The sequence below is a fragment of the Typopeltis vanoorti genome, chromosome 15 (assembly GCF_054136105.1).
Source record: "Typopeltis vanoorti isolate ZY-2024b chromosome 15, IOZ_Tvanoo_1.0, whole genome shotgun sequence".
In the NCBI taxonomy this organism is placed as follows: Eukaryota; Metazoa; Arthropoda; class Arachnida; order Uropygi; family Thelyphonidae; genus Typopeltis; species Typopeltis vanoorti.
Genome location: NC_143563.1, coordinates 55,159,374 through 55,184,689, shown reverse-complemented (window position 1 = coordinate 55,184,689; position 25,316 = coordinate 55,159,374). Strand labels below are relative to the sequence as shown.

Sequence of the window (25,316 nt, the reverse complement as noted above, 5' to 3'; positions counted from 1 at the left end):
TTTTCCTCCCCATTCACAATTTAGTGAAGAAAAGTGTTCGTTTCCTTTCATAAAATTGAAGCAACAAACATCCAGTTGTCTATTTCATTTTGTTAGTCAACTGACATAGCACCCAATGTGTGGACAACTTATTGTAACCCAATTCTAATGATTTGATTGACCAAAGTTCAGTTTTAATTTTAGAGAGTTCTGACTTATTTACCAATTTTTCTCTGATCTACTTGGGTGTTTTTCAGCAGTTGCAGTTTCTGGCTCATTAATTTCAATTCTGCCATCATGGGTTTTTTTTTCATGCTCAACAGTGTACAGTACTCACATTTACAGTTGTTTCACCATGCATGAAAACCTTGTAGCATTGAGAGATGAGGTGTAGAGATGTGGAAATAAACAAGACAATGTATTTCAAGGTCACTCACACTCAAAGCATCGTGCATGCATGCATTCATACATGAGAATACTTTTGAAATGCATCTTGTGGATTGTAATTGCTGAATTCAGTTTCTCTGTTGTGGCTTTGTATAAGTCATTACTATTACTTAGCACCTCCATGGAGTTCCAGGACTCACCATGCTATACTATACAATTCATTCATTTCTACCCATTCTGCCCAACAGATTTACTTTTATATGTTAATTGCATATGTTCTCCAGCTGGTTTCCTCTTTTGTGGGAGGAAGAACTTCAGTTTCCAGAAGAAAAAAATCCTACTTACTCCATTTGAGACTGCAAAAATGCACGTCAGATTTGAGATAAATTCTTCCTTTATTTTTCTTTGTATTTTTGCCAGTGACCACTCCTTGTATGATTGCCTTTTACTGTCTTTCATGTTTGTAATGAAAGGATAATGAAGTTAAAAGTAGATCTTGCCTCCTCTGCTGCATGGAATTTTCTGGTTATAAGACCAAGTTTGAACTTGTCCTCCCCTCTCCCTTTTTTTTTATTTTATTTATTTATCATTATTATATATATACAGTCATCCCTCGACTTACGTCCAGGTTCCGTTCCATCCGGCAGGACGTAAGTCGAATCGGATAAGTCGATACATTAAATCAACAGAGTTATAGGGGTTAGGAACTTAACCGTAATAATTATACTGTCATTTTAATTTTTAAACTTTATTATAAAACTGTACTGTGTGTTACTGCCACTATAAAACATCAGAATAATCACCCAGATCTTCCTCCACAATCACATCTTCATTACCTTCCCTGTGTGAACGATCAGGCTTTGGCTCTTCTGGTGTAACCTTTGTCCTTTTGTTGAAAATGTCCAATGTACTTTGTTTATTCCTAATTCTTCTTTTCATCATAAATTTATTCATAGCAAGCAAACACGTTATGTACTTTCTTTTCTATTATTAAGCAGCATTCAACATTGGAGTCCAATCTTCAGCCATTTTGAGAACATCGCTAAGGATCAAAGTTACACAACTGGATTGTGTCTAATCATCTGCTTCCTTTGTACCAATCCGTTACTTGGTATGCACTTGTGTGCAGCACGAATAAAGAACTGACAAGAAAATTTATGCAAGACCCTCGCTGTAAATTATTTAACTACCTCTTCCTTTTCTCGTTTTTCCTCTTCCGCAACAGTTCTTCCTCCAGTTCGACCAATTCTTTGTTGGTCAACTTTTCAGGGGAACTTACCATGAGTTGAATTATGTCATCATTCACTTCGAGATTCAGATTGTGTGCTGGGCCCACTGTTACAAACTTCCAAAATCATGCACAAACCTTTTTAATGTCTTTTTCCATATGCCACTCATACATTGAGAGGTCACTTCGTCCCAAGCCAGCAATATTTTTAATAGCATGATAAATATTAAATGTTTTCCAGAATTGCCCAAGAATCTGGTCATTTCCTTCAGTAGCAGAAATGACTTATGAAAAATCTCTCCATAGATAACAAGCCTAAAACACTGCAAGAACTTCCTGATCCATTGGTTGTATCAATGAAGTAGTGTTTGGAGGGAGAAACATGACCTTGAACTTGGTGAAGATTACTGCTATAAGAAGTATAAGACGGATGACCTGGAGCAGTATCTAGAACTAATAAAATTTTAAATGCTACATTTTCTTTCACACAATAGCTTTTTATTTCACTCGCATAACAGTTGATTAAGGCATCCCTAAACAATTTTTGAGTCATCCACGACTTCTCATTGCTCCGATAATGAACTGGGAGTATGCTTCCTAATGTTTTTGAAGATTCATAGATTCTCACTGTGCTATATCACACATGGTTTCAGTTTATATACAGCCACATTACCCGTAACAGAATCGTAATACAGGCATTAAGAGCTTTGAAACTAGGTATAGATTTTAGCTTTTTTTGTGGATGAATGTCCGTTCGGGCATTTTTTTCCACAAGAAGGACGTCTCATCCATATTAAATATTTGCTGTGGCAAATAATTTTCCTCCATAATAATTTTATCCAAATTTTTCACAAACTCCTTGTCAGCCTTCTCAGCACTTGCAGATTCCCATTCCCATACATTTTCACATTATGCAGCACAAAACGCTGCTTGAATCTCATGAACCAAACGGAAGAAGCATTGAATTTGTAGTCGTAATCGAGTTCTACTTTCTTCTTCTTCAACATGTTGAAGAGACAATGTCTTAGCAAGCGGTTATGGTCATGGTGATAAGGAGTATTCGTTTGGTTCAGGTCCTCTATCCATGATGCAAGTAGCTTTTCCATATCACCGATAGGACCTTATCGGCGATATAAGCGAAGCAGATCCTTTCACAGCCTCTACAATTTTATCCTTTTTTTTTTCGAAATGGTCATCACTGTATAATGAGACTATCCGAAGTCATGTGCGATCACATTGACAGGCTTACCAGCTTCATGTTGCTTTATAACTTGCAACTTCGTTTCAAGATCAATTGCTTGCCTCTTTTTCTGTGATTCTTCACTAGGTTTTTTGACTGTGTGCGTGTGTAGGGGCCATGTTGCACAAAACATTGTGAAATAGTTAACGATTAATACACAAATAACCTATTTTTCAAACACAAAATCAACAGAGGAACTGTTGAAGACACGTGCCGAGGGAGGTTGCCGCTGAAAGCGCTGTTGCCACTGTGCATGCTTTATCTTATGCTTGCGTCTTGTTCGAAAGTATAGCCGAAAATGTTATTTATTCCCTTATGGGATCATGGATGTATCTTCGAAAGGACGTAACTCGAATGGACATAAGTCAAAGGGATGACTGTATATATATATTATATGGAATGGCTTACATGTTGTGCTGTCATATTTCCAGGGAACTGCCTGGCTTCACCATGTGGGCACTGTGTAGTGTAGACTCTTGGTTTTGTATCCTCAAACTGAATAGTAAAGAAAAATAATCGTGTCCATGCTCTAGTGCTTAACAAGGATTGCGAGTGGACTCATGATATTCTCCTTTAGATCAGAGATGTTAAATATTAGGCCAGTTAAGAATTAATTTTAACTATGACAGTTATGTGTATCATTAGGTATTAATATATTTTTATAAGAAATGCAAGCAAGTGATATCAGCCACAAGAATTCAGCTATGCAATCAATCATATCACCAGTCTCTACCATGTGTTGAGGTAGTGGCAGAATACAATACACTTTCAGACATTGTACTTAGAAGTTGAACTAGTTGTGATATGAAACAATGTATATTCCCAATGCTCTTGAGTCATTGTCAAACTAATTGGTTTGTATCTCTTATCAGTTCCAACATGAATTCCTGATTTATTTTGGTTAAGGATCTGTGCAGATTTCTAGGATACATTCACTTCTACTCCAGTTGTGCTGAATTGAATTGCCTGATAATGCCACTACCTAGAAAACATCATCAAATTCCTGCCATGTACCCTCAAGGGGTGTACAGGATATGATAGTACTACATGAAAAAAATTACATCATTACCAACTTCCTATCTACAATTTTCCTCGAAATCAGTCTGTTACTTGTCAAGACTCCAACATTATCAGATCTTATATTTCTATCGTCTAAGGCACTTTGTACCGTATCAATCCACCTATATCTTAGTCTTCCTCTGGGTCGTTTTGCTGCCAACCTGGCAGAGAACACTTGTTTTGCTAATCTTTCTTCGCCCATTCTGTTTAAGTGACCATACCACCTGAGATTAGCTCTGCTAACGCATTCCTGGATGCTGACAATGTCAAGTTCTTTCCTAAAATCCTCGTTTTTAATATGATATTGCCATTGACCATCTGTTCACGCCTATAATCTTTCTCAGGACTCTCATATCTGTGGTCTCTAGTCTTTGGTCAAGTGTTTTACATCTGACCCAGCTCTCAGATCCATAAGTTAAAACTGGTTTGAACACTGTCTTGTATACAGCTAATTTAGTGTTTCGACTAATTTCTCTCTTATTCCATATTAATTTATTCAGTTGGCTTCCCACCATACCAGCTTTGCTGATTCTGTTGTCTATTTCTATATTTAATTTACCATCTTCACTAAAAATCGTGCCTAAGTAGCTGAAATGTTTTACTTGTTCCACGGGTTCATCATTCACAACACAGTTGACATTTTCAATGATTCTGCCTATTTTCATTGTGTTTATCTTTTTATTGCTGACCTTCATACCATATCTATTACAACAGCTATTCAATTTAGTCAGAGAATCTTCCAGACTTGTAGCGGATTTATTGATAAGTATAACATCATCCGCATAAAGCAAAGAGCTGAGATTAACATCTCCAATTTTGATATCATGTTTAATACCACTTTCCTTCATAATGTGATCCATATAGATAATGAATAACAGAGGGGATAATGTACATCCTTGTCTCACACCAGATTTAACATTAAACCATCTTCCTGTACTTCCTTCAATTCTAATTGCTGACTCACAACTCAAATAAAGACTAAGTATTACTTGATATAATGCCCCATTGACATCGTATAACTGTAGCATATTAAATAGCTTCTCTCTTGGCACCTTGTGATATGCTTTTCCAAATCGACAAAACTTAAATACAGATCGTTGTTATATTCCCATGCTTTCTCAACTATGTGTCGTAAAGTGAAGATCTGATCCTGACAGCCTCTATTTGGCTTGAATCCAGCTTCTTCTTCACCAAGCTTTTCTTCCACAATTCATCTCAACCGTTTCTCAACTATACTTGCATAGATCTTGCCAGTAACACTCAGAAGGGAAATACCTCTGTAATTCTCACATTCAGTTTTATTTCCCTTTTTATATATGGGTACTATGAGAGCTCTACACCAATCATCGGGAATTTGTCCCTCTGTTCAGGCTTTCTGAACTATGCAGTGCAGCCACTGTAAGACTCTTATACCACAATACTTCAGCATTTCTGGTTGAATATCATCTACTCCTGCTGCCTTTCCACATTTCAAGCCTTTCATTGCTTTTTCTACTTCAAGTATGGATATGTATTCCTGACTGCATACCTGGGCAGTGTTTTTTACCACTGTGCTGTCATCACTGCTTGTTTCATTTAGCAGTTTTTCAAAGTAATTACTCCATACTTCAAGGATATCTTTTTCTCCCATTTTCATGTCACCTTTATCATCTCTAACTCCTTTTACAGCACTCTTTTCTCCATTTCTAAGCTTCTTAAACAACCTCCAGAATATCTTACCACCTTCTTGATATTTATTTTCTATGTTCTTGCCAAAGTCCTCCCATGACTTTTGTTTAGCTAGTTTTACACAGTGTTTGGCATTCTTGCATTTGTCTCTATATTCTCTAAGAGCATAAGCTGACTTATTTGACAGAAATGTTTGATATGCTTTCTTCTTTTCCTTCACTGCCTCTTTAACTTCCTGTGTCCACCAGGGAGTTCTGATTTTTTTATCCTTGCAGACAATCTCACCACATGCCTCTCAGGCAGAATCAATGAATGTTTTCTTCAGAGTTTGCCACTGAATCTCCAAGGTTTGATTCCTGTTCTCAAACTCTTTCATTTTTTCTACAATAATCTTTGTGTATTTTAGTCTACAGTTCACATCTGACAGCTGCTCAACTTTTATTCGCTTTAAAGCTTTCTTACATGTTATTCTTTTCAATATGAAAATCAATTTTATCCTGCTCAAGAGTAAATAGTGATCACTTCCAATTTCAAATCCTCTGTACACTCTGGTGTCCTGCACCAGGGAGAAAACATCACTATCAACAATAACATAGTCAATGAGACTTTCTTATTCCTAGCCTCTTCTCTCCATGTGAATTTGTGCACATTTTTATGTTGGAACATGGTGTTAGTAATAACCAGTCCATTTCTGAGCAGAAATCCAACAGATATTTGCCATTATTATTAGCTTTGCTCTTTTCTCCAAATTTTCCCAAAATATTTTTGTATGTCTGACAATCACTTCCTACTCTGCTATTTATATCCCCAACAAGGACCAACTTTTCCCTTTTCATTGTGTTAGTTGCTTTCTCTAGAGCCTCAAAAAATTCCTCCACTTCTACTTTAGTAGAACCTTCTTGGGACCATAGGCACAAATACAGGGTGTTCGGGATAAATTTGACAGTTTCGTAAGGAAAAAGAAAATCTTCTTTGTATCTATTAAATTTAATGAATTGACAAAAAAACATTACAGGCAGAGTTAATTACAATACTATCAACAAGATTTACTCAAAATAACCACCATTAGCATCGATCACAGCTTCAATTCTGCTTCGGAACCTCGAACAAGCTGATGCTACAGTCTCCCTGGGAAGGGCCGCAAAAACTGTTTTAATTTTATCCATTAACTGGGCTTTTGTATTACTGGAAGTGCGATTGGTGTCTTTTTCAACTGCGCCCCATACAAAATAATCCATGGGGTTAAGGTCTGGGGAGTTTGGAGGCCAAACATTTGGACTGGTGAAGTCGTAGAAATTTTCAGACAACCATTTTTGACTTTTCCCAGAGGTGTGGCAAGGGGCCGAATCCTGCTGCCATACATACGGCCTACCATTGGCTACCCTTGTTATCCAGGGCTTGACTACAGTTAGCAATTCCACGAACAAAGCCCGAATTCCAATGCCAGGGTTCTTCAACACCTGTTCCTGCAGATTTGCGAGGAATTCTGCTGTACGAACGCAATCAGATCGTCTGCTAGGGATCTTTCTTCTTGCTACATCCTCGTAGTCACCATTGCAAGTCTCTAGTTCATGCCTGATTGTTTTTACTGTATTCAGGGAGCATTGGGCAGCAGTCGTAATATCCTTATTTTGATGGCGGGCACGAATCATCATGATACAAGTTATTCTCTTCCATGATTCAGGTGGGTTCCAGCTATCCATCCTTTCTGACATCTTGTATATGAATGAAGAAGGGTCCAAACTTTTAAATGAAGAGAAGTGTGTGTTAATACATGTAACTTACGGAAAAATATAATTAATTATAAATATGTCAAATTTATCCCGAACACCCTGTAAGTCTCATTGTCCAGTTCTCCATTCTCATATTTACCCACATTACTCTACTTGAGACTGAATGCCATTCAAGAAGATTAGCCTCGTATTTTGTGTTGAATACTATGGCTACTCCTTCTTTTCCTTGATTTTCATTGCCTGAATATAACATTTTGTATTTATTGCTCAGAAAGACCAGTTTTTGTCTTTTTTGTTTCAGTCACCCCTATTATGTCGATCTGGTACTTATCTAATTCCTCAGTTAGCTCCATTTCTTTGCCATTCAGGCTTCTTACGTTGACAGTACTGATCTTTAACTCTGGTGATGTTGAGTTGGGGTTTGTTTTCAGATTTGACTAATTTAAATTGGGTGATGTGCAGCAACAAATTGTCCAAATTATGAAAGAATGCTTGACAGTACTCATGTTGGGATATGTAAAAAACATATATCCCAACACAATGATTTAACCACTGATGCCTTTGCCATTCTGTCAGGATAAATTTGATGAATGATACATTATTACTTACAAGTTGTGACCCCAGCAGAATACATTTATTTTACCAATGAACAAGAGTGCTTGTGGCATGGATTGGTGGATAACAGGTATCTCAATTACTATCTGTACATCCATTCTGGAACTCTTTCTTGAATTCATTTACACTCTATTTGCACTCACCACCTCCAGAAGGTAAGCCATTCCAATCATGTACTACTCTGATAGAAAAATCGAACTCTCATCCTTTTCTTGACAATATTCATTCTCAACTTCCAAGGTAGCTCCTCGTGCTTTCCCCATCTTTTGTGAAATGAAAAATTTCATCTACCAGTATACTGTATGATCCTTCCAGAACTTTGTAGGGTCTTTATTTTATATGTGTAGATTAGTCCTGATGAGGGTCATATCAGGCCTTATAAAGAAGCAAAATGACTTTCTTATCCTTATGTGATGTTTAAGCCTTGCCTGGTCATAATAATAAATTTAGTTTAATCTTTTATCCCAGTGAGAGCAAACAAAGTTTGCACCTGCAAATATCTTCAAGTCTGAATATAGTGTTGTACTATCTTACCTGGGTAAGTAGTGCAACACCAGGGCAACTCGTAGCAAAGGTGGAGCAAGCTACCAACACTCCTATCCCAGTATCTCCCATAATGCAAAACGCATCTCCTTGTGGATATGTATACTGTTATGCATTAAGGGATTGGTCGCTACCCAGACTAGTTTTGACCTTTATTGAGGTCTCTTCAGTGGGAGCCAGGCCTAGAGTTGGAGATACCAGGCAGAAGCAGCAGCAAGGTCATCTTTACCTATAGGAGTTGCCAAAAGGTTTGCCACCTTTTTTTTTATTAAATTACTCTGGATTTAGAGAAAGATGTTGAGAGTTTATTTTTCACTAGGTTAGACTATAATAAATTCTGTATCTGGTATCTTCAACTCTGGGCTGGCTCCCACCGAGGAGACCTCAATAAAGGTCGAAACTAGTCTGGGTAGTGGCCAATCCCTTAATGCATAACAGTATACACATCCACAAGGAGATGTGTTTTGCATTATGGGAGATACTGGGATGGGAGTGTTGGTAGCTTGTTCCACCTTTGCTACGTGTTGCCTGGTGTTGTACTACTTACCCAGGTAAGATAGTACAACACTATATTCAGTCCTAAAGATATTTTCAGGTGCAAATTTTGTTTGCTCTCACTGGGATAAAGGATTAAACTAAATTTATTATAATCTAACCTAGCTAAAAATAAACTTTCAACATCTTGCTGGGTTATATTTGCAGCCTTGCTTTATATCATCCATGAACTTCCTACCTGTCAGAACTCCAAGATCCCAAACCTGATTAAATGACACCACCAGTGTGATACCATTTGAATTCATCACACCAGAGTGCATAACTTTATATTTATCTATGTTGAACTGTTATCCATTTTTACTTGCTCATTCCTACCTATTGAAATCATTCTGCAAGTGCTGTACATTAATTAAATCCCTAATTACCCTGCTTCTCTTTGCATGATCAGCAAACAGCTGTATGTCTCCTGCAAATCTCTTTCAGTTTCATTAATGTACAGATACAGTGGACCACAAACTAATCCTTGGAATGCAGCACTAGTCATATCAATTCTTGCACCCCCCTTTCCCCCATCAATACAGCAATTTTTAATATCTGTCCATCAGTCATCCTCATATACAAATCAAAAACCCACCTATAGAACAAATAAAACATTACAACTATTTATAACTGGTAATTTACGGAATTAACAACGCATATAAAGTATATTAATTAAAGATAACTTTAATGAATCACTTCTATATTTCGGCAATGTCACATTGCCATCTTCAGGAACATAAAGATATGGTATGTGCACTAAGGAACTAACAAAGCAAATGAGGAAGAAAGTAAGAAACTAATTTTGTTCCTAAAGTCCTAATGGTGCCCTCTTGCGGGCTAATTTGGTAGTCTTGGCAGTTGGGCTGAAGTTCTCATAATGAAAGTCTCCCAAATTTGGGGCAGTTTCATGCACCCAAATTTGTTGAGGTTAGGAACGTTTTTTAGAGGTGCTGAAGATTCTTTGAATAATCTTTCGTATTTAAACTTGCTGCGATGGATTATTTTTGTTTTCTTCCAACGAATTTTATGGTGGGTATCTAAGGCATGGTCTGCCAGCCCAGAGCGGCTGTACTGGTGAAACCGGATGTAGTCTTGGTGTTCTGAAATCCTGATATTTGTTGTTCTGCCTGTTTGGCCAAAGTAGGACAATTTGCAGCTGCAAGGGACCTGGTATACACCAGGTAGGTCTAGGGGAAGTGGTTGGTCTTTGGTAGAGCGGATAAGGGATGCCAACTTTTTATATGGTCTGTAACAGGAAGTAAGGTCATATTTTTTGAGGATATTAGTTATTTTTTCAGAGGTGCCCTGGATGTAGGGGATAGTGATAGACTTGGTGTAGTCATTATTGTGGAGGGGGGTTGTGGTTTACAGGTTTTAGTATTTTTTGGATTTTTTTGGGGTTATAGCCATTGGCTAAGAAAGTGTTGAGGATGTGGTTTAGTTCCATAGTCAGGGCCTTGTCATCTGAGCAGATTAATTTTGCCCTGTTATATAGTGTTTTTATCACCCCATATTGTTGGGAGCCAGGCCCAAGTGGAGATACCAGGCAGAGGCATTAGCAAGGTCATCTCCTCCTATAGGAGCTGCCAAATGGTTCCCACTGAAGAGACCTCAATAAAGGTCGAAACTAGTCTGGGTAGTGGCCCTCCCCTTAATGCATAACATTATACATATCCGCAAGGAGATGTGTTTTGCATTATGGGAGATACTGAGATAGGAGTGTTGGTATCTTGCTCCACCTTTGCAAGGAGTTGCGCGGTGTTGTACCACTTTACCCCAGTCCTGAAGATACTTTCAGGTGCAAACTTTGTTTGCACACACTTGGATAAAGGATTAAACTAAATTTATTATAGTCTGACCAAGTGAAAAATAAACTTTCAACAATATTTCGCTTAGAGTTGAAATATGCCAGATCTCAATAAATAATCATTCAAAATACCAGATCTCAATTTCTGAATTATTATGGAACACAGGAAAATACTGAAGAAACTTTATAATTCCATTTTGCATATTGCTCATATATATTCATGCTAAGACCTATAAGCAAACATGAGAATGGGAAATCTCCTCCAACTTTTCCTTAATTTTTGGTGTGTGAAGAGCATTCACTTCCACAAACACATCCCACAAATGTATTAATTTTAATGATAAAACCTAAAAAAAGCCCTTGAATTTATGTTTATTAAACAGTGTACTTAGGAGCATGATTATCATTTTTACTTCCATCTTTTAACTTTTTCATCATACTCTGGTATAAAAACAAATGGGCTCTTTGGATAAGTACTTTAATTTCCATTATTGTTCTCATAAAAATTAGGCTCTGAACAATACTGTTCTGAAAAATAAAGCTCACATTTTTAGGAACCCAACTCCTACATTGTACAAATTATGCCAAATATTAAACAATGTTTTGTATAAGAAATTTCCATTCTGCTATCATGAAAGATGTATATCTTCTGAAATAATCTGATTACTTAAAATTACTTACGACTGAAGCTGAGATGGACGTCTAGTAACATTACAAACTCTGTACTTCCTCCTCATTGTTCCACAGTGTGTTATTTCTATCTTTAAGCCTTTAATTTCTTTTGTAAATTTTACACGCTGAGAGTCTGTTAAAGGCTTCTTTTGTTCACTGATATCTCTAATGTCAAGAACTTCACACATAAATTCAATAACAGGCTGAGATTTATAAAAGGCTGTTGCAGATACTGAAACAAAAAAGGCACTTTATTAAACAATCTTAATAAATTGCACTATGGAGGGGGGGGGGGGAATCACATATATACTTTTAAAAACCTTTCTCTAATAAAAATAAATAAATAAACCTATTCACATCATTTTCTGAGTAGTACTGACAAGAGATGTAAAAGATTTTGTACTAAGGAGCTGAGATTACCACTACAAGTTGAGAATAGGATTGATGCAGGGGAAATGTTTCAGCTATGTGATAGTGATGGAAGAACAAGAGGTCATCCCTGGAAATTAAAGAAGAGTGTGGTTAACAAGGGTGTGAGAACAAGGTTTTTTGCCTGGAGGGTGGTGAATGAGTGGAATTCATTGCCTGACTTAGTTGTGAGTTCTTCATCTGTAAATGAATTCAAGAAGAGATATGACAGATATTGTTTTGCTAGTTTGGGTCTCCTGCGATGAGTCTACTGACTCCATGGAGATACCCCGTAATAATAGTAATAATAATGGTTAATGAAATATGAAAACTGTTATAATAACAACTGCAGCAAAAACTGCGATTTTAGAACATGAAAAGGGCAGTATTGCAAGAATAAGTATTGTGGATTGTAAACACTACTAAATTAAAAACTAACTGCATACCGGATTGCTCTGTGAGTATTTTTATGAAAAGCATAAGAAAATATAGCTGCACAAAAAAAACAAACAAAAATACTTTGATGGTAATGAAAGATTTACCAATTGAATAGTGATGATTCCTAAAATCATGTTCACTTTCCTCTCTCGGTGTCTCACAAAATTCAAAAAAATATGAAACTATATTTTCACAAAATGTTAAACATTATAATAAAATGAATATCAATATACTAAAATTACACATTTTATTAATAGTTCTAATGAAATGTAGAAAAAAGGCAATACAAAATTAAGTCTATTTAAAATTAATTGATTATAGTTCTTCAAATATAGTTTTCAATGCACTTTTATAACTGACATTCTTGATTTTCCTTTTACATCAAACAGCAATCAGCAATTACATATGCACTATCTGCCTTGATAACTTGTCTTTAATGATTTGATGGATCTGCACTTCACTTATGTTTCCAAGTTCTTCCAGAAAATGTTAAAATTCTAAGGTTAAAAATAAACCTTTTTACCCTTGTATTTTGAAAACATGTTAAAAAGTTGGAGTCATTTAAAGCTAGATAACTGGAAGGAGATTTCCACCTACCCTTTAAAAAATTAGAAAATTGACCAGGGCTTCTGACCTAATGTCATGTCATTCTCATCTTCACATGGTGTACCCCCCCCCCCCCCACCATTAGCAGCTATCCATCTTGATAATGAATAAATGAGGTTGAGCTGGCAATTTACAAATCAGCCAACCAAACTGTACTGTGCATGCATAAGCTGAAACAACAACAAAAAAGCTGGTAGTACAACATGAAATTTCATGCTGGGGCAATGCCCAGTTAAACAAGGTCCCTGCAGTTTTATTAAGAAACCAGGATGGACACCAAGAAGTCAGCCAATGGAACAAACTCAACATCAGCAGAATTAAAGGCATCATTCAACATAAGGAGTATCAACGGCAAAGAAGTCAAATTGGCAGAAGACCTAAAGAAGTGCCATGTCAACGTAACTGGCATTACCAAGACAAAGAAGACCAAAAAGGTAGGATTCTACCAAATAATAAATATAAAATGTTATATTTGAAAATAGCAATCAGGCAAAAGAAGAAGTAGAGTAACATTCAATGCTAAACACAAAGGTAAACTACTAGATTGACAGACAATTTCAAGTAGAGTGACATATGGGCACATTGCAAAATGGGAAATTTGACAATGAAACTTATTTGTGCCAAGGGACCCAAACAATGTTCTATCAAGGAAGAAGAGAAGGAATTATTTGAATCATTAGAAAAGGCTAACAAAGAATTACAAGTGACAAAGAAAAATGAAAGGCTGGTCTTTGTTTAAACAGCAGAGTATAAAACTGAATCCTAGACATATAGAAAAGTTTTTGGAAAATCTGAAGAAAAGGGCAAACTAATAATTATGGTGATAGATTTCCATAAGCTTAGGTGTTGATGGTTATTCATGACTTATTTTTCATGGTATTAACAACACCACAAACACTTTTATCAACAAAGATGTTTTATTAACGCTTATATTTCGCTGATTTTCAACTCAGCATCATCAGAGCACAACACATATGTAAACGCGACAGTGAGTGAGTGAAACAATATAATTGCAAAAGACAAAAGATCTAAAGTCCTATTTTTGGCGCCCTCTAACAGAAAAAAAAAAGAAAAAAAAAGCAGTTATCCAGGAGTTTTTCTTAAGATAACTGTCTCCCAAATTTTTGGCAAATTAATGCAACCATATTTGTTAAGGTTGGGAGAATTCTTCAAAGCCATTGCTGACTCAAAAAATAATCTTTCAGATCTATAATGACTCCTAAATAGCACATTCGTTTTCCTCCATCTAATCCTGTGTGAAGGAGTGTCCAAAGCTTGGTCTGCCAGTCCCGACTTGCCATAATAATAGTAGCGAACGTATCTTTCATGTTCTTCCAGGCAGATCACTGATCTTCCTGTTTGCCCATAATAGGCCAAGTCACAGTCACAAGGAACTTCATACACTCCTGGGTGTGCTAAAGGGTGAAGTTTATCCTTAGGCGAGCGGATCAGAGTTGCCATTTACATGTGTGTTGTGCTCTGATGATGCTGAGTTGAAAATCAGCGAAATATAAGCGTTAATAAAACATCTTTGTTGATAAAAGTGTTTATGGTGTTGTTAATACCGTGAAAAATAAGTCATGAGTATACAGGGATTTGAATTAGGAAGTGGTCACTAAATGAATTTTGAGCACAATAAAAATTAACTTCATCTTGAGAAAGAAAAATGCATATAAGTTTTAAAAAGAATCAAAGTCAAGCAGATTTCAGAAGTGAACTATAGTCATGTATACAAATATTATTTAAAAAAAAAAAATTGAAAGACTATGTAAACAAGAACCAAACCCTTGAGTCTCAAGCAGCAACACTGAATTATTTTAGTAAGAATATATGAGATACATATGACAAGGGTTGCAAATGTGCTACTAAAGGGCTGTCAATGAGCAATATATAGCCTCTAGCAGTCAAATAATTCCAACCTTCCCATGATACAGCCAGTTTCCACAAATGGGGCTTGTTTGTCACCTTGTTTATGGCCACACTGGAGAGCACTGCCACTGAAAATGCACACCTTCCCTAGATGCAGAAAATGCTAACTATACCTGTAAGGGGTAGATGCCTGTTGTTGCTGGGTGAAATACCATCACCACCTTGCTTACTGGGGCCTGAAGTGGCTTGCAGCCATGTTGGTCGCTAGAGCAAGGATTCCAGTTTGTGTTTCCCCCTCCTTCTTCCAAGATATATTGCAAGTGATTCCCCCACTGACGTGCCGATCATGTGTGTGGGAGGCATACTCTCCCCCACTTGAAAGTACAACTAGTATTTAGGCTTAGGTGCTGGTTTACATTCATGTTGCACTTTAATGGAATAATTTACTGCACAAAGGGATATAATTAAACAACAGATTTAATCATTCAAATATTTCTTCTCGGTCACAGAAACATCTTCAGGAATACAATGCTAAAATTGTAATAATACACACAAAAACACACAAGAAACAACTGGAAGAAATGAAATCAGAATAAATTAAAACTGAAGTACTAGGAGGGGCATCCTCCATCCCCATGAGTATTGTTGGCTAGCTTTAAATGTTGGGTGAGAGGCCTAAGAATTAAAGTTTCCCAAATTCTGGGAAGTTTAATACAACTGTATTTATTAAGATTAGGCTGGTTTTTTAAATCTGCTACTGATTCTAAAAAATCCTTCAAGTCTGTATTTGTCGTGATGAGCATGTGGTTTTCTTCCATCTGATTCTGTGCAAGGTATTCAAGGCATGGTCTGGTAGACCTGACTGACCATAGTTGGGGCAATGGATGTATTTTTATGTTGTTCTAGGTGGATGTTAGCAGATCTCCCAGTCTGACCATAATGTGATAAGTTGCAAGAACAAGGAACCCTGTAAACACCTGGAATAGAGAGGGGAGGAAGTGGATCCTAAGGAGAGTGGAGAAGGGAAGCACTTTGTAAGCAGGTATGAAAGCAGTGTAGAGATTATATTTCTTTAAAGTTCTGGCTATTTTTTCTGAAGTAATGCCATTACCATACCCTATAAAATCCATTACTATACTCTATATCTAGGTATAGTAATGGCATTACTGTAGTTTTTACGTTGAGAGAGATGTGAGGAGGTGGAGGGGACAGATAATTTGTAGATTTTTTTTGGCATTGTAACCATTGGACAGGAAGGTTTGGCAAATAAAGGCAAGTTCTGCTGTAAGGTTTTGGGTTTTGTTGAGAAGGGGAATGATGGGAAAGTTTACGTATCTTATGAAAGTTTATGTGGGTGGGTTTTCTGTAAACCAAGAAAGAAAGGGTACCAATGGGCAAATGTGTGATTAGAGTATCTAAAAAAGGAAAAGTTTTTTTTTCGTTCCTTTTTCAATAGTGAACTGGATTCTAGAGTGTTGACTGTTGAGGTGGAGAAGGAAAGAGTATAATATGTCTGTGCCATGTTGCCAAATAAAGAACACATCATCAATACAATATATCTTAACTGAACAGAAGATTTGAGACTGGCAGTATCAAAAGTATGTTTTTCAAAATGCTAAATATAGAAATTGGCCTGAGGGGACAATGGAAGTACCTTTTGTTTATAAGGTGCTCTTCCAGGAGAAGTATCTAGTACAGATAGCAAAATTAAAAAGATCAATAATGTCAGGGAGAAAACATTTTTCAGTAAATTTAGTATGTCAGAAAGGAGAATGTTTGTGAATAAGGAGGCGACATCAAAACTCACCATGATTGTCTACAACTAAATTCTGGATTAAAGATTTGAAATGAGTGAATTTTTTTTTATATAAGAAGACACGTGGCCAGTAAGTGGAATTAAAGGTTTTGCTAACTTTTTTTTGGCTAATTTAAAGAAGAAAGAGTCAGAATCATCTAGTATGGGATGGAAAGGGTAACTGGGTGTATGAATTTTTGGCAATCCATATATTGCTGGGGAGAACTAAACGTTTGAAGGTTTTTTTTTTTTTTTTAAACAACTTCAGGAGGCCAAGATGTGACATTTTTAGAAGCCTTTTTAACATTCTTTTCTGAGACAGCAGGATCATAATCTATTGGTTGATTAGTGAAGCAGTCAATGAACAGAATATTCATTTTTTTTTATAATCAGTGGAATTGACGACAACAGTAACATCACCTTTGTCAGCTCTAGTAATAATTACAGTATGCTGTTGTTGTCTTTGTGGAGTTTACATAAGTATGGAGCTGGCTGTTGGAGAGATTTATTTTTTGGCAATGATGCTTGTGATAAAATGTTAGCTATGATCAAGCCTGAAGTTGTTGGCAACATCAGTGAGATTTGATTCCCCCCCCCCCCCCAAATGATTTCTAAATTAGGAACATGCTGAGGCCCTACTGCAAAGGCTACCAATGGCTGTTTCATCAGGTCTTTTTTAAAATAGGTTGATGAATGACCTGCAGCAGCTGAGAAAAACTACAAAGATTATTAACTTTTTTTAATACATTAATCTTTAATCTTCTGAAATTCTTTATAGGAAGATTTCTCCACAAACAGAATACTCCATGGTTTGGGGTTGAGAATGGAGGAGAGTTCAACTTGAAGAGAACTAATAGCTGTATTAATAGTAGATAATTTAGTATGAGTAGTGGTGATTTATTCATGAAGCAAAACAAAGCTGGTGAACTTTAAAGAAATATAATCTCTGCACTCATTTGAAGCTGCCTTCCCTTCTCCACTCTCTAGTCCAGGTGTTTACAAGGTTCCTTGTTCTTGCAACTTATCATATCATGGTCAGACTGGGAGATAAGCTAAAATCCACCTAGAACACAAAAAATACATCTGCTACTACAAATATGGTCAGTTGGGTCTAGCAGACCATGCCTTGGATACGTTGCATAGATCTGGGAAGAAAACCACCATACTCTATCATAGCAAATACAAACTTGAAAGAGTCTTTTTTAGAATCAGTAGCAGACTTAAAAAAACTAGCCTAATCTTAATAAATACGGTTGTATTAAACTTCCCAAACTTTGGGAAACTAATTCCTAGGCTTCCCGCTCAAACATCTAAGGTTAGCCAACAGCACCCACAGAGGGTCCCTCATAGGACTTTAGTCTTAATTTATTCTAATTTCATTTCTTCTACTTATTGTTTCTTGTGTGTGTTATTACAATTTTAACAGTGTATTCCTGAAGATTCCTTGTTCTATGACAGATGAAATACTGAAACAATTAAACCTGTTGTTTAATTATTTCTCTTTGTGCTGTAAATTATTCCATTAAAGTGCAACATGAATGAGGGTACAGTAGTAAAATGGTTCCACAGGCTGGTCACTGATTAGTGCATGGGGATGAACCAATTAGTAATGAATCGCAAGGCTTCCTGATCAGCTAGCAGCAAATTCTGTTACCATTTATTCTGCCCGTTCATGACTACACAGTGATTGCCAGCAGAACTGTTGAGGCCATGTGGGGGGACAGGAAACTAGGTTCCCTCTGTGTGGGGATACATTGTGTGGCTTCATCATGCCCTCATTGCATGTCTCTATACCTTATATGATGAACTACAACTCAACAAAACATGATTTCACTGTGGATCATATTTCTCCCACAAAAAAAAATAAAATAAATAAAAATAAAAAAATAAAGAAATAATCATATAAAACAACAAAAATCCAACTTAAAAAAAAAAAAATTTCCGTATCCACTTCACACCATTCATGATCTAAACAACAAAATGACGTGTGCCACCACCTAGAGTCATCTAAACCCAGACCTACTATTCCCAACAGAATCCCAGCTGGCAACCTCAACTGCCCAAACTATACATTACACAGTTCTTTCCGCCACAATGGCAGCACTTGTGAATTCACCAGTGCCAATGTCAAAGATTGCAAAACCTCAATTCTCCCTGTTTGGCCTGCTTTGGTTCAAAAATTTCCTTACCAAATCAACCTATCACTTTCATTTGCTGTCTCCAGAGCTGGTTTTATCATTAGGCGAACCTAGGCAATCACCTAGGAGGCACTAAGACTTCGGCGCCTAATTTTGCTACATAGTTCGGGAAAAAACTACAACCTTCGAAAAAAATTAGTAAAACCTTGATTAATAATAAAAAACTGAAATAAGTCAAGCCGTCCAGTGCTCAATATATATATATATATATTTTTTTTTTGTCTCTCTCTCTCTCTCTCTCTATATATATATATATATATATATGTAGAAAGTATTTTTACCTTGGGTATAAATATGTTAAAGATACCAAGCAATTTTAAACCTGGTTTTACTCCATTTCCCAAGTAAGCAAACAGACTAAAAGTCAAGTTTGCGCCTGCAATTGATGCAAGTCTAACTGATCCCACAGGTAGTGCAGGACCAGGGCAACTCGTGGCAAAGGTGGAACAAGCTCCGATCACTAATCTTAATATTTACCCTTAATGCCAAAACACATCTCCAAGAAGGGGATGTATGATGTTTTGTATTAAAGGCAAGGGGTCACTACCCAGACCGGTTTCGACCTTTATTGAGGTCTCGTCAGTGGGAGCTAGGCTAGAAATACCAAGATTTAGTAATAAACAGAGCTTGTAAGTATTTCACCAAAACGAGTTACCATAAGGTGTTACCATAACCTTATTAAATAAAAATCTCTGGAGGAGATATAAATGTAGAAAGTATTTTTACCTTGGGTATAAATATGTTAAAGATACCAAGCAATTTTAAACCTGGTTTTACTCCATTTCCCAAGTAAGCAAACAGACTAAAAGTCAAGTTTGCGCCTGCAATTGATGCAAGTCTAACTGATCCCACAGGTAGTGCAGGACCAGGGCAACTCGTGGCAAAGGTGGAACAAGCTCCGATCACTAATCTTAATATTTACCCTTAATGCCAAAACACATCTCCAAGAAGGGGATGTATGATGTTTTGTATTAAAGGCAAGGGGTCACTACCCAGACCGGTTTCGACCTTTATTGAGGTCTCGTCAGTGGGAGCTAGGCTAGAAATACCAAGATTTAGTAATAAACAGAGCTTGTAAGTATTTCATCAAAACGAGTTACCATAAGGTGTTACCATAACCTTATTAAATAAAAATCTCTGAAGGAGATATAAATGTAGAAAGTATTTTTACCTTGGGTATAAATATGTTAAAGATACCAAGCAATTTTAAACCTGGTTTTACTCCATTTCCCAAGTAAGCAAACAGACGCAAACTTGACTTTTTGCGTTGCAGAGTTTGCTTGAGTTTGCAGGCGCAAACTTGACTTTTAGTCTGTTTGCTTACTTGGGAAATGGAGTAAAACCAGGTTTAAAATTGCTTGGTATCTTTAACATATTTATACCCAAGGTAAAAATACTTTCTACATTTATATCTCCTCCAGAGATTTTTATTTAATAAGGTTATGGTAACACCTTATGGTAACTCGTTTTGGTGAAATACTTACAAGCTCTGTTTATTACTAAATCTTGGTATTTCTAGCCTAGCTCCCACTGACGAGACCTCAATAAAGGTTGAAACCGGTCTGGGTAGTGACCCCTTGCCTTTAATACAAAACATCATACATCCCCTTCTTGGAGATGTGTTTTGGCATTAAGGGTAAATATTAAGATTAGTGATCGGAGCTTGTTCCACCTTTGCCACGAGTTGCCCTGGTCCTGCACTACCTGTGGGATCAGTTAGACTTGCATCAATTGCAGGCGCAAACTTGACTTTTAGTCTGTTTGCTTACTTGGGAAATGGAGTAAAACCAGGTTTAAAATTGCTTGGTATCTTTAACATATATATATATATATATATATATATATACAGGGTGTTCGGGATAAATTTGACAGTTTCGTAAGGAAAAAGAAAATCTTCTTTGTATCTATTAAATTTAATGAATTGACAAAAAACATTACAGGCAGAGTTAATTACAATACTATCAACAAGATTTACTCAAAATAACCACCATTAGCATCGATCACAGCTTCAATTCTGCTTCGGAACCTCGAACAACCTGATGCTACAGTCTCCCTGGGAAGGGCCGCAAAAACTGTTTTAATTTTATCCATTAACTGGGCTTTTGTATTACTGGAAGTGCGATTGGTGTCTTTTTCAACTGCGCCCCATACAAAATAATCCATGGGGTTAAGGTCTGGGGAGTTTGGAGGCCAAACATTTGGACTGGTGAAGTCGTAGAAATTTTCAGACAACCATTTTTGACTTTTCCCAGAGGTGTGGCAAGGGGCCGAATCCTGCTGCCATACATACGGCCTACCATTGCCTACCCCTGTTATACAGGGCTTGACTACAGTTAGCAACCCCACGAACAAAGCCCGAATTCCAATGCCAGGGTTCTTCAACACCTGTTCCTGCCGATTTGCGAGGAATTCTGCTGTACGAACGCAATCAGATCGGCTGCTGGGGATCTTTCTTCTTGCTACATCCTCGTAGTCACCATTGCAAGTCTCTAGTTCATGCCTGATTGTTTTTACTGTATTCAGGGAGCATTGGGCAGCAGTCGTAATATCCTTATTTTGATGGCGGGCACGAATCATCATGATACAAGTTATTCTCTTCCATGATTCAGGTGGGTTCCAGCTATCCATCCTTTCTGACATCTTGTATGTGAATGAAGAAGGGTCCAAACTTTTAAATGAAGAGAAGTGTGTGTTAATACATGTAACTTACGGAAAAATATAATTAATTATAAATATGTCAAATTTATCCCGAACACCCTGTATATATATATATAGAGGGACAATGTATAGGGGCAGCTAAATTTTCTTTGCCTAGGGCAGTGGTGGCGAACCTTTTTATGTGCACGTACCAAAAATTTACCAATCAAGTTGCTGACGTGACAGGCAGTTTTTAATAGGGGAAAATTAACTAACTTAATTTATTTATAAATTTATAATATACATATTTATTTATATATAAAATTATAATATTATTTTATAATATTATTTAATGTAAAATTGATTATTGTTTTATTAAATCGATTTTAACGATGTTGGTTTGGAAAAAAGGTAGTGAGAAAAATATTTCTGCATTGTAACTCACCATAGAAGTCAGCTGAGCAAGGGAAGCAGCAGAAGGATGTCAACTTGTCAGCGAAATGCTTACCATATTTACTCAAATATAACTTGTCCTCACACCCCTGATTTTACTTCATGAAAAAAAGCCATTAAAATGTTTTGCATATATCTCGCACACGAAAAATGTTTAAACATTGGAACTTTTTCCACTTGGTTAGACCATAAATTATATATTTAGTGTAATCTTTTATCCAAGTGTAAGCAGGGGAGGCTTGTTCGTAGGCACTGCGGAACTGCAGCATCCCCAATTTTTCTCGATATATAATGTATATGTTACCGCTAAAGTGCAGAAATCAGTTAATGTGCACATTACCTAGCTAATCTGCAGATTAACTGATTTGCTCGGTTAAAGTGCGGAAAATTGTTTCAATTCTCAAATTACCTAGGTAATCTGCACATTACCTACTAGGCACTCGTTAAAGTGAAAATAAGATCTTTGCTGGAACAACAGCAACATTTCTGTACGCTTAAATTAACACAATGTTATTTATTTATTTTTCGATATCTAAAGAATCAAGTTAATACAATCAAACAATCAACAAATTAGTTGATAGAATCGATCATCAATCAATTAAAAAACTATAATACAAAGAATCAAACGGTTTAAAATATTATTACAATTAAGGAAATGAATTTGCAAAACATATGACACTGGTGAAACCAAACTAAAAGTGGAGGGAGAGGGGGGAAGGAGTAGGGAAAGGAAATGAGAGAAACAAACTTTTGAACTTTAACGATAGGAAAGCCGTTAATGTGCACATTACCTAGGTAAAATGCAGGAAACTCTTGATTCCGCACGTTAACGGAGCAAATCAGTTAATCTGCAGATTAGCTAGGTAATGTGCACATTAACGGATTTCGAGCTATTGCGGTAACATATATAATTTATATTATATTATTAATTTATTTATATTTGCTTGTAATATTTAATTTTATCATCAACAATCCTATACAATTCTCTTATTTTGTATAAAAAATAATAAAAATCCATCTTGTAGCACTTAGGAGGGCAAAGGACGCTAGCAATATGAAGCTAGTGTCATAGTGAGATACTTAATAAACTATTACGAGCTATTAGCGTAATAGTTTATATTTGTTATATTATGTTGGAGGTTTAATGGATTTTTTACAACACTCAGAAAGAATTAAATTAGAATTTAATACTCCTATATTTCGTCCTAGTCACTAGGATATCTACGGAGATTACAAAAACAATTAATGTAACATGCACACAAAAACTTACAATACTAAGCCCAACCACGTGGGTAACACTAAAGTCCTATCTAGGTGGAGCACCCTCTAAGGGCGGTAGTAGGTGGCCTGGAATGTAAGGTGGGACCTCTGGTGATGAGTGTTTCCCAAATCTTCGGAAGCTTAATGCAACCGTATTTGTTAAGATTTGGTTGGTTTCTGAGAGCTGCTGCTGCTTCTAAGAAAAGTCTCTCTTTCTTGAATTTGCTGTGGTGGAGCAGGGTGGTTTTCTTCCATGATACTCTGTGGGTGGTGTCCAAAACATGGTCAGCCAAGCCTGAATGGCCTTAGTTGTGTTTAACGATGTACGACTTGTGTTCCTCCAGGTGGATGGATGCTGATCTGCCTGTCTGTCCAAAGTACGCAGCTTACGGGAACAGGGTACTTTGTAAACTCCAGGCAGAGAGAGAGAGAGGGGGGAGCTGATCTTTCGTAGAACGGATAAGGGTAGCAAGTTTGCGGTAGGGCTTATATGCTGTGTGTAGGTTATACTTTTTTAGTATCTTGGCTATTTTTTCCGAAGTGCCTCGGATGTAGGGTATGGTGATGGAATTTTTAAATTCTTCTTGACGAGAGGGACGGGGAATGGGGGAGGAATTGATTATTTTTTTTGATACCGTGTTCACTGTAGCCATTGGAGAGGAAAGTTCTGTGTATGTGGTTAAGCTCAGTAGTGAGGGCGGTTCCACTGGAACAAAGATTGTGGGCTCTCTTGGTAAGGGTTTTAATGATGCCATATTGTTGTGAGGGGTGGTGGTGGGAGAGTTTGTGAATGTATCTGCCTGTGTGTGGGGGTTTTCTGTATACAGTGAAGGCAAGTGTATCATTGGGCAGGCGCATGACTAAGGTGTCTAGGAAGGGTAAACAATTGTTCTTTTCCTTTTCCATAGTAAACTGGATTCTTGGATGTAGGCGATTGAGATGACCGAGGAAGGAGTCTAACGTGTCTGGGCCATGAGGCCAAATGGAGAACACATCATCTACATATCTTAGCCAGATAGAAGGTTTGAGTGGGGCTGAGTCTCTGGCTCGTTTTTCAAAATCTTCCATATAGAAATTGGCAAGGGGGGGGAACCCATGGCGGTTCCCTCTATCTGCTTGTAGATTTTGTTATTCCAAGAGAAATACCCAGAGTTGATGGCAAAGGAAAAGAGATCTAAGATGTCAAAGGGGAAAACGTTTTCTAAGAGAGATAAAGTGTCAGTTAAGGGAATATTGGTAAACAAAGAGGAGATATCAAAGCTTACCAATATGTCTGTATTGTTCAAGGTTAAATTTTCTGCGAGGGCTTTAAAGTGGGTCGAGTTTTTTTATATAGGAAGCCGAATTTCCGGTGAGGGGGGACAGAGAGTTGGCCAGCTGTTTAGACAGTCTGTAACATGGTGCATTGGTGGCATCTACTATAGGTCTGAGTGGGGAATTGGGTTTGTGGATTTTTGGTAAACCGTATATTTGGGGGGGACGGGAGCAGAAAGGTTTAAGTTTTTTCGTGACGTCAGGGGGCCAGGAGGTTACTTTTTTAAGTAAGATTTTTAATTTCTTAACTTGTTTTTTTGTGGGGTCGTGTTCTAGCGGGATGTAGGTAGCGCGATCGTGGAGGATAGTGTTCATTTTACGATTGTATTCGCTGGTATTAAGAACAACTGTGGCATTACCCTTATCCGCTCTGGTGATGACGATACTTTTTTCTTAGCGTAGTTTCTGGAGAGCCATGCGTTGGGCATAAGATAAGTTACTTTTTGGAGGTGAAGAGTGAGCGAGGATGTTGGCTACCTCCGACGGTAAGCGACCGATCCCCCGTTCGACGTTAACCATTACATCAAGCACCGGCACTTCTTCTAGGCGACGGCAAAATTACGGCCGAGGCCAAGGGCGCTGACGGCATCCTCGTTGAGCCTTTTGGAAGAGAGGTTAATTACTGTCTGGAGCAGTTGAATTTGTGGTTGTGGTTTGTCTTTAACCAGGTTGCTGTATTTCTTTTTGTGTTTGTTTTTTATTTTTTGAAATTCTCTCTGTGCGGAAGTTTCCGAAATGTCAGAGAGAAATCGTTGGACTTAGTATTGTAAGTTTTTGTGGGCATGTTACATTAATTGTTTTTGTAATCCCCGTAGATATCCTAGTGACTACGACGAAATATAGGAGTATTAAATTCTAATTTAATTCTTTCAG

The 25,316-nt window shown here is 37.1% G+C and overlaps 1 protein-coding gene across 1 annotated transcript in view; it reads right to left on the bottom strand.

The window, feature by feature from the left end:
* The window catches only part of AGO1 (protein argonaute-1), a 322,424-nt gene that overhangs the window by 199,312 nt on the left and 97,796 nt on the right, over window positions 1-25,316 (bottom strand). Inside the window, exon 5 of the mRNA XM_090405013.1 lies at window positions 11,475-11,697. Coding sequence (XP_090261139.1) covers window positions 11,475-11,697 — 223 coding nt within the window. The remainder of the gene's footprint in view (window positions 1-11,474; window positions 11,698-25,316) is intronic.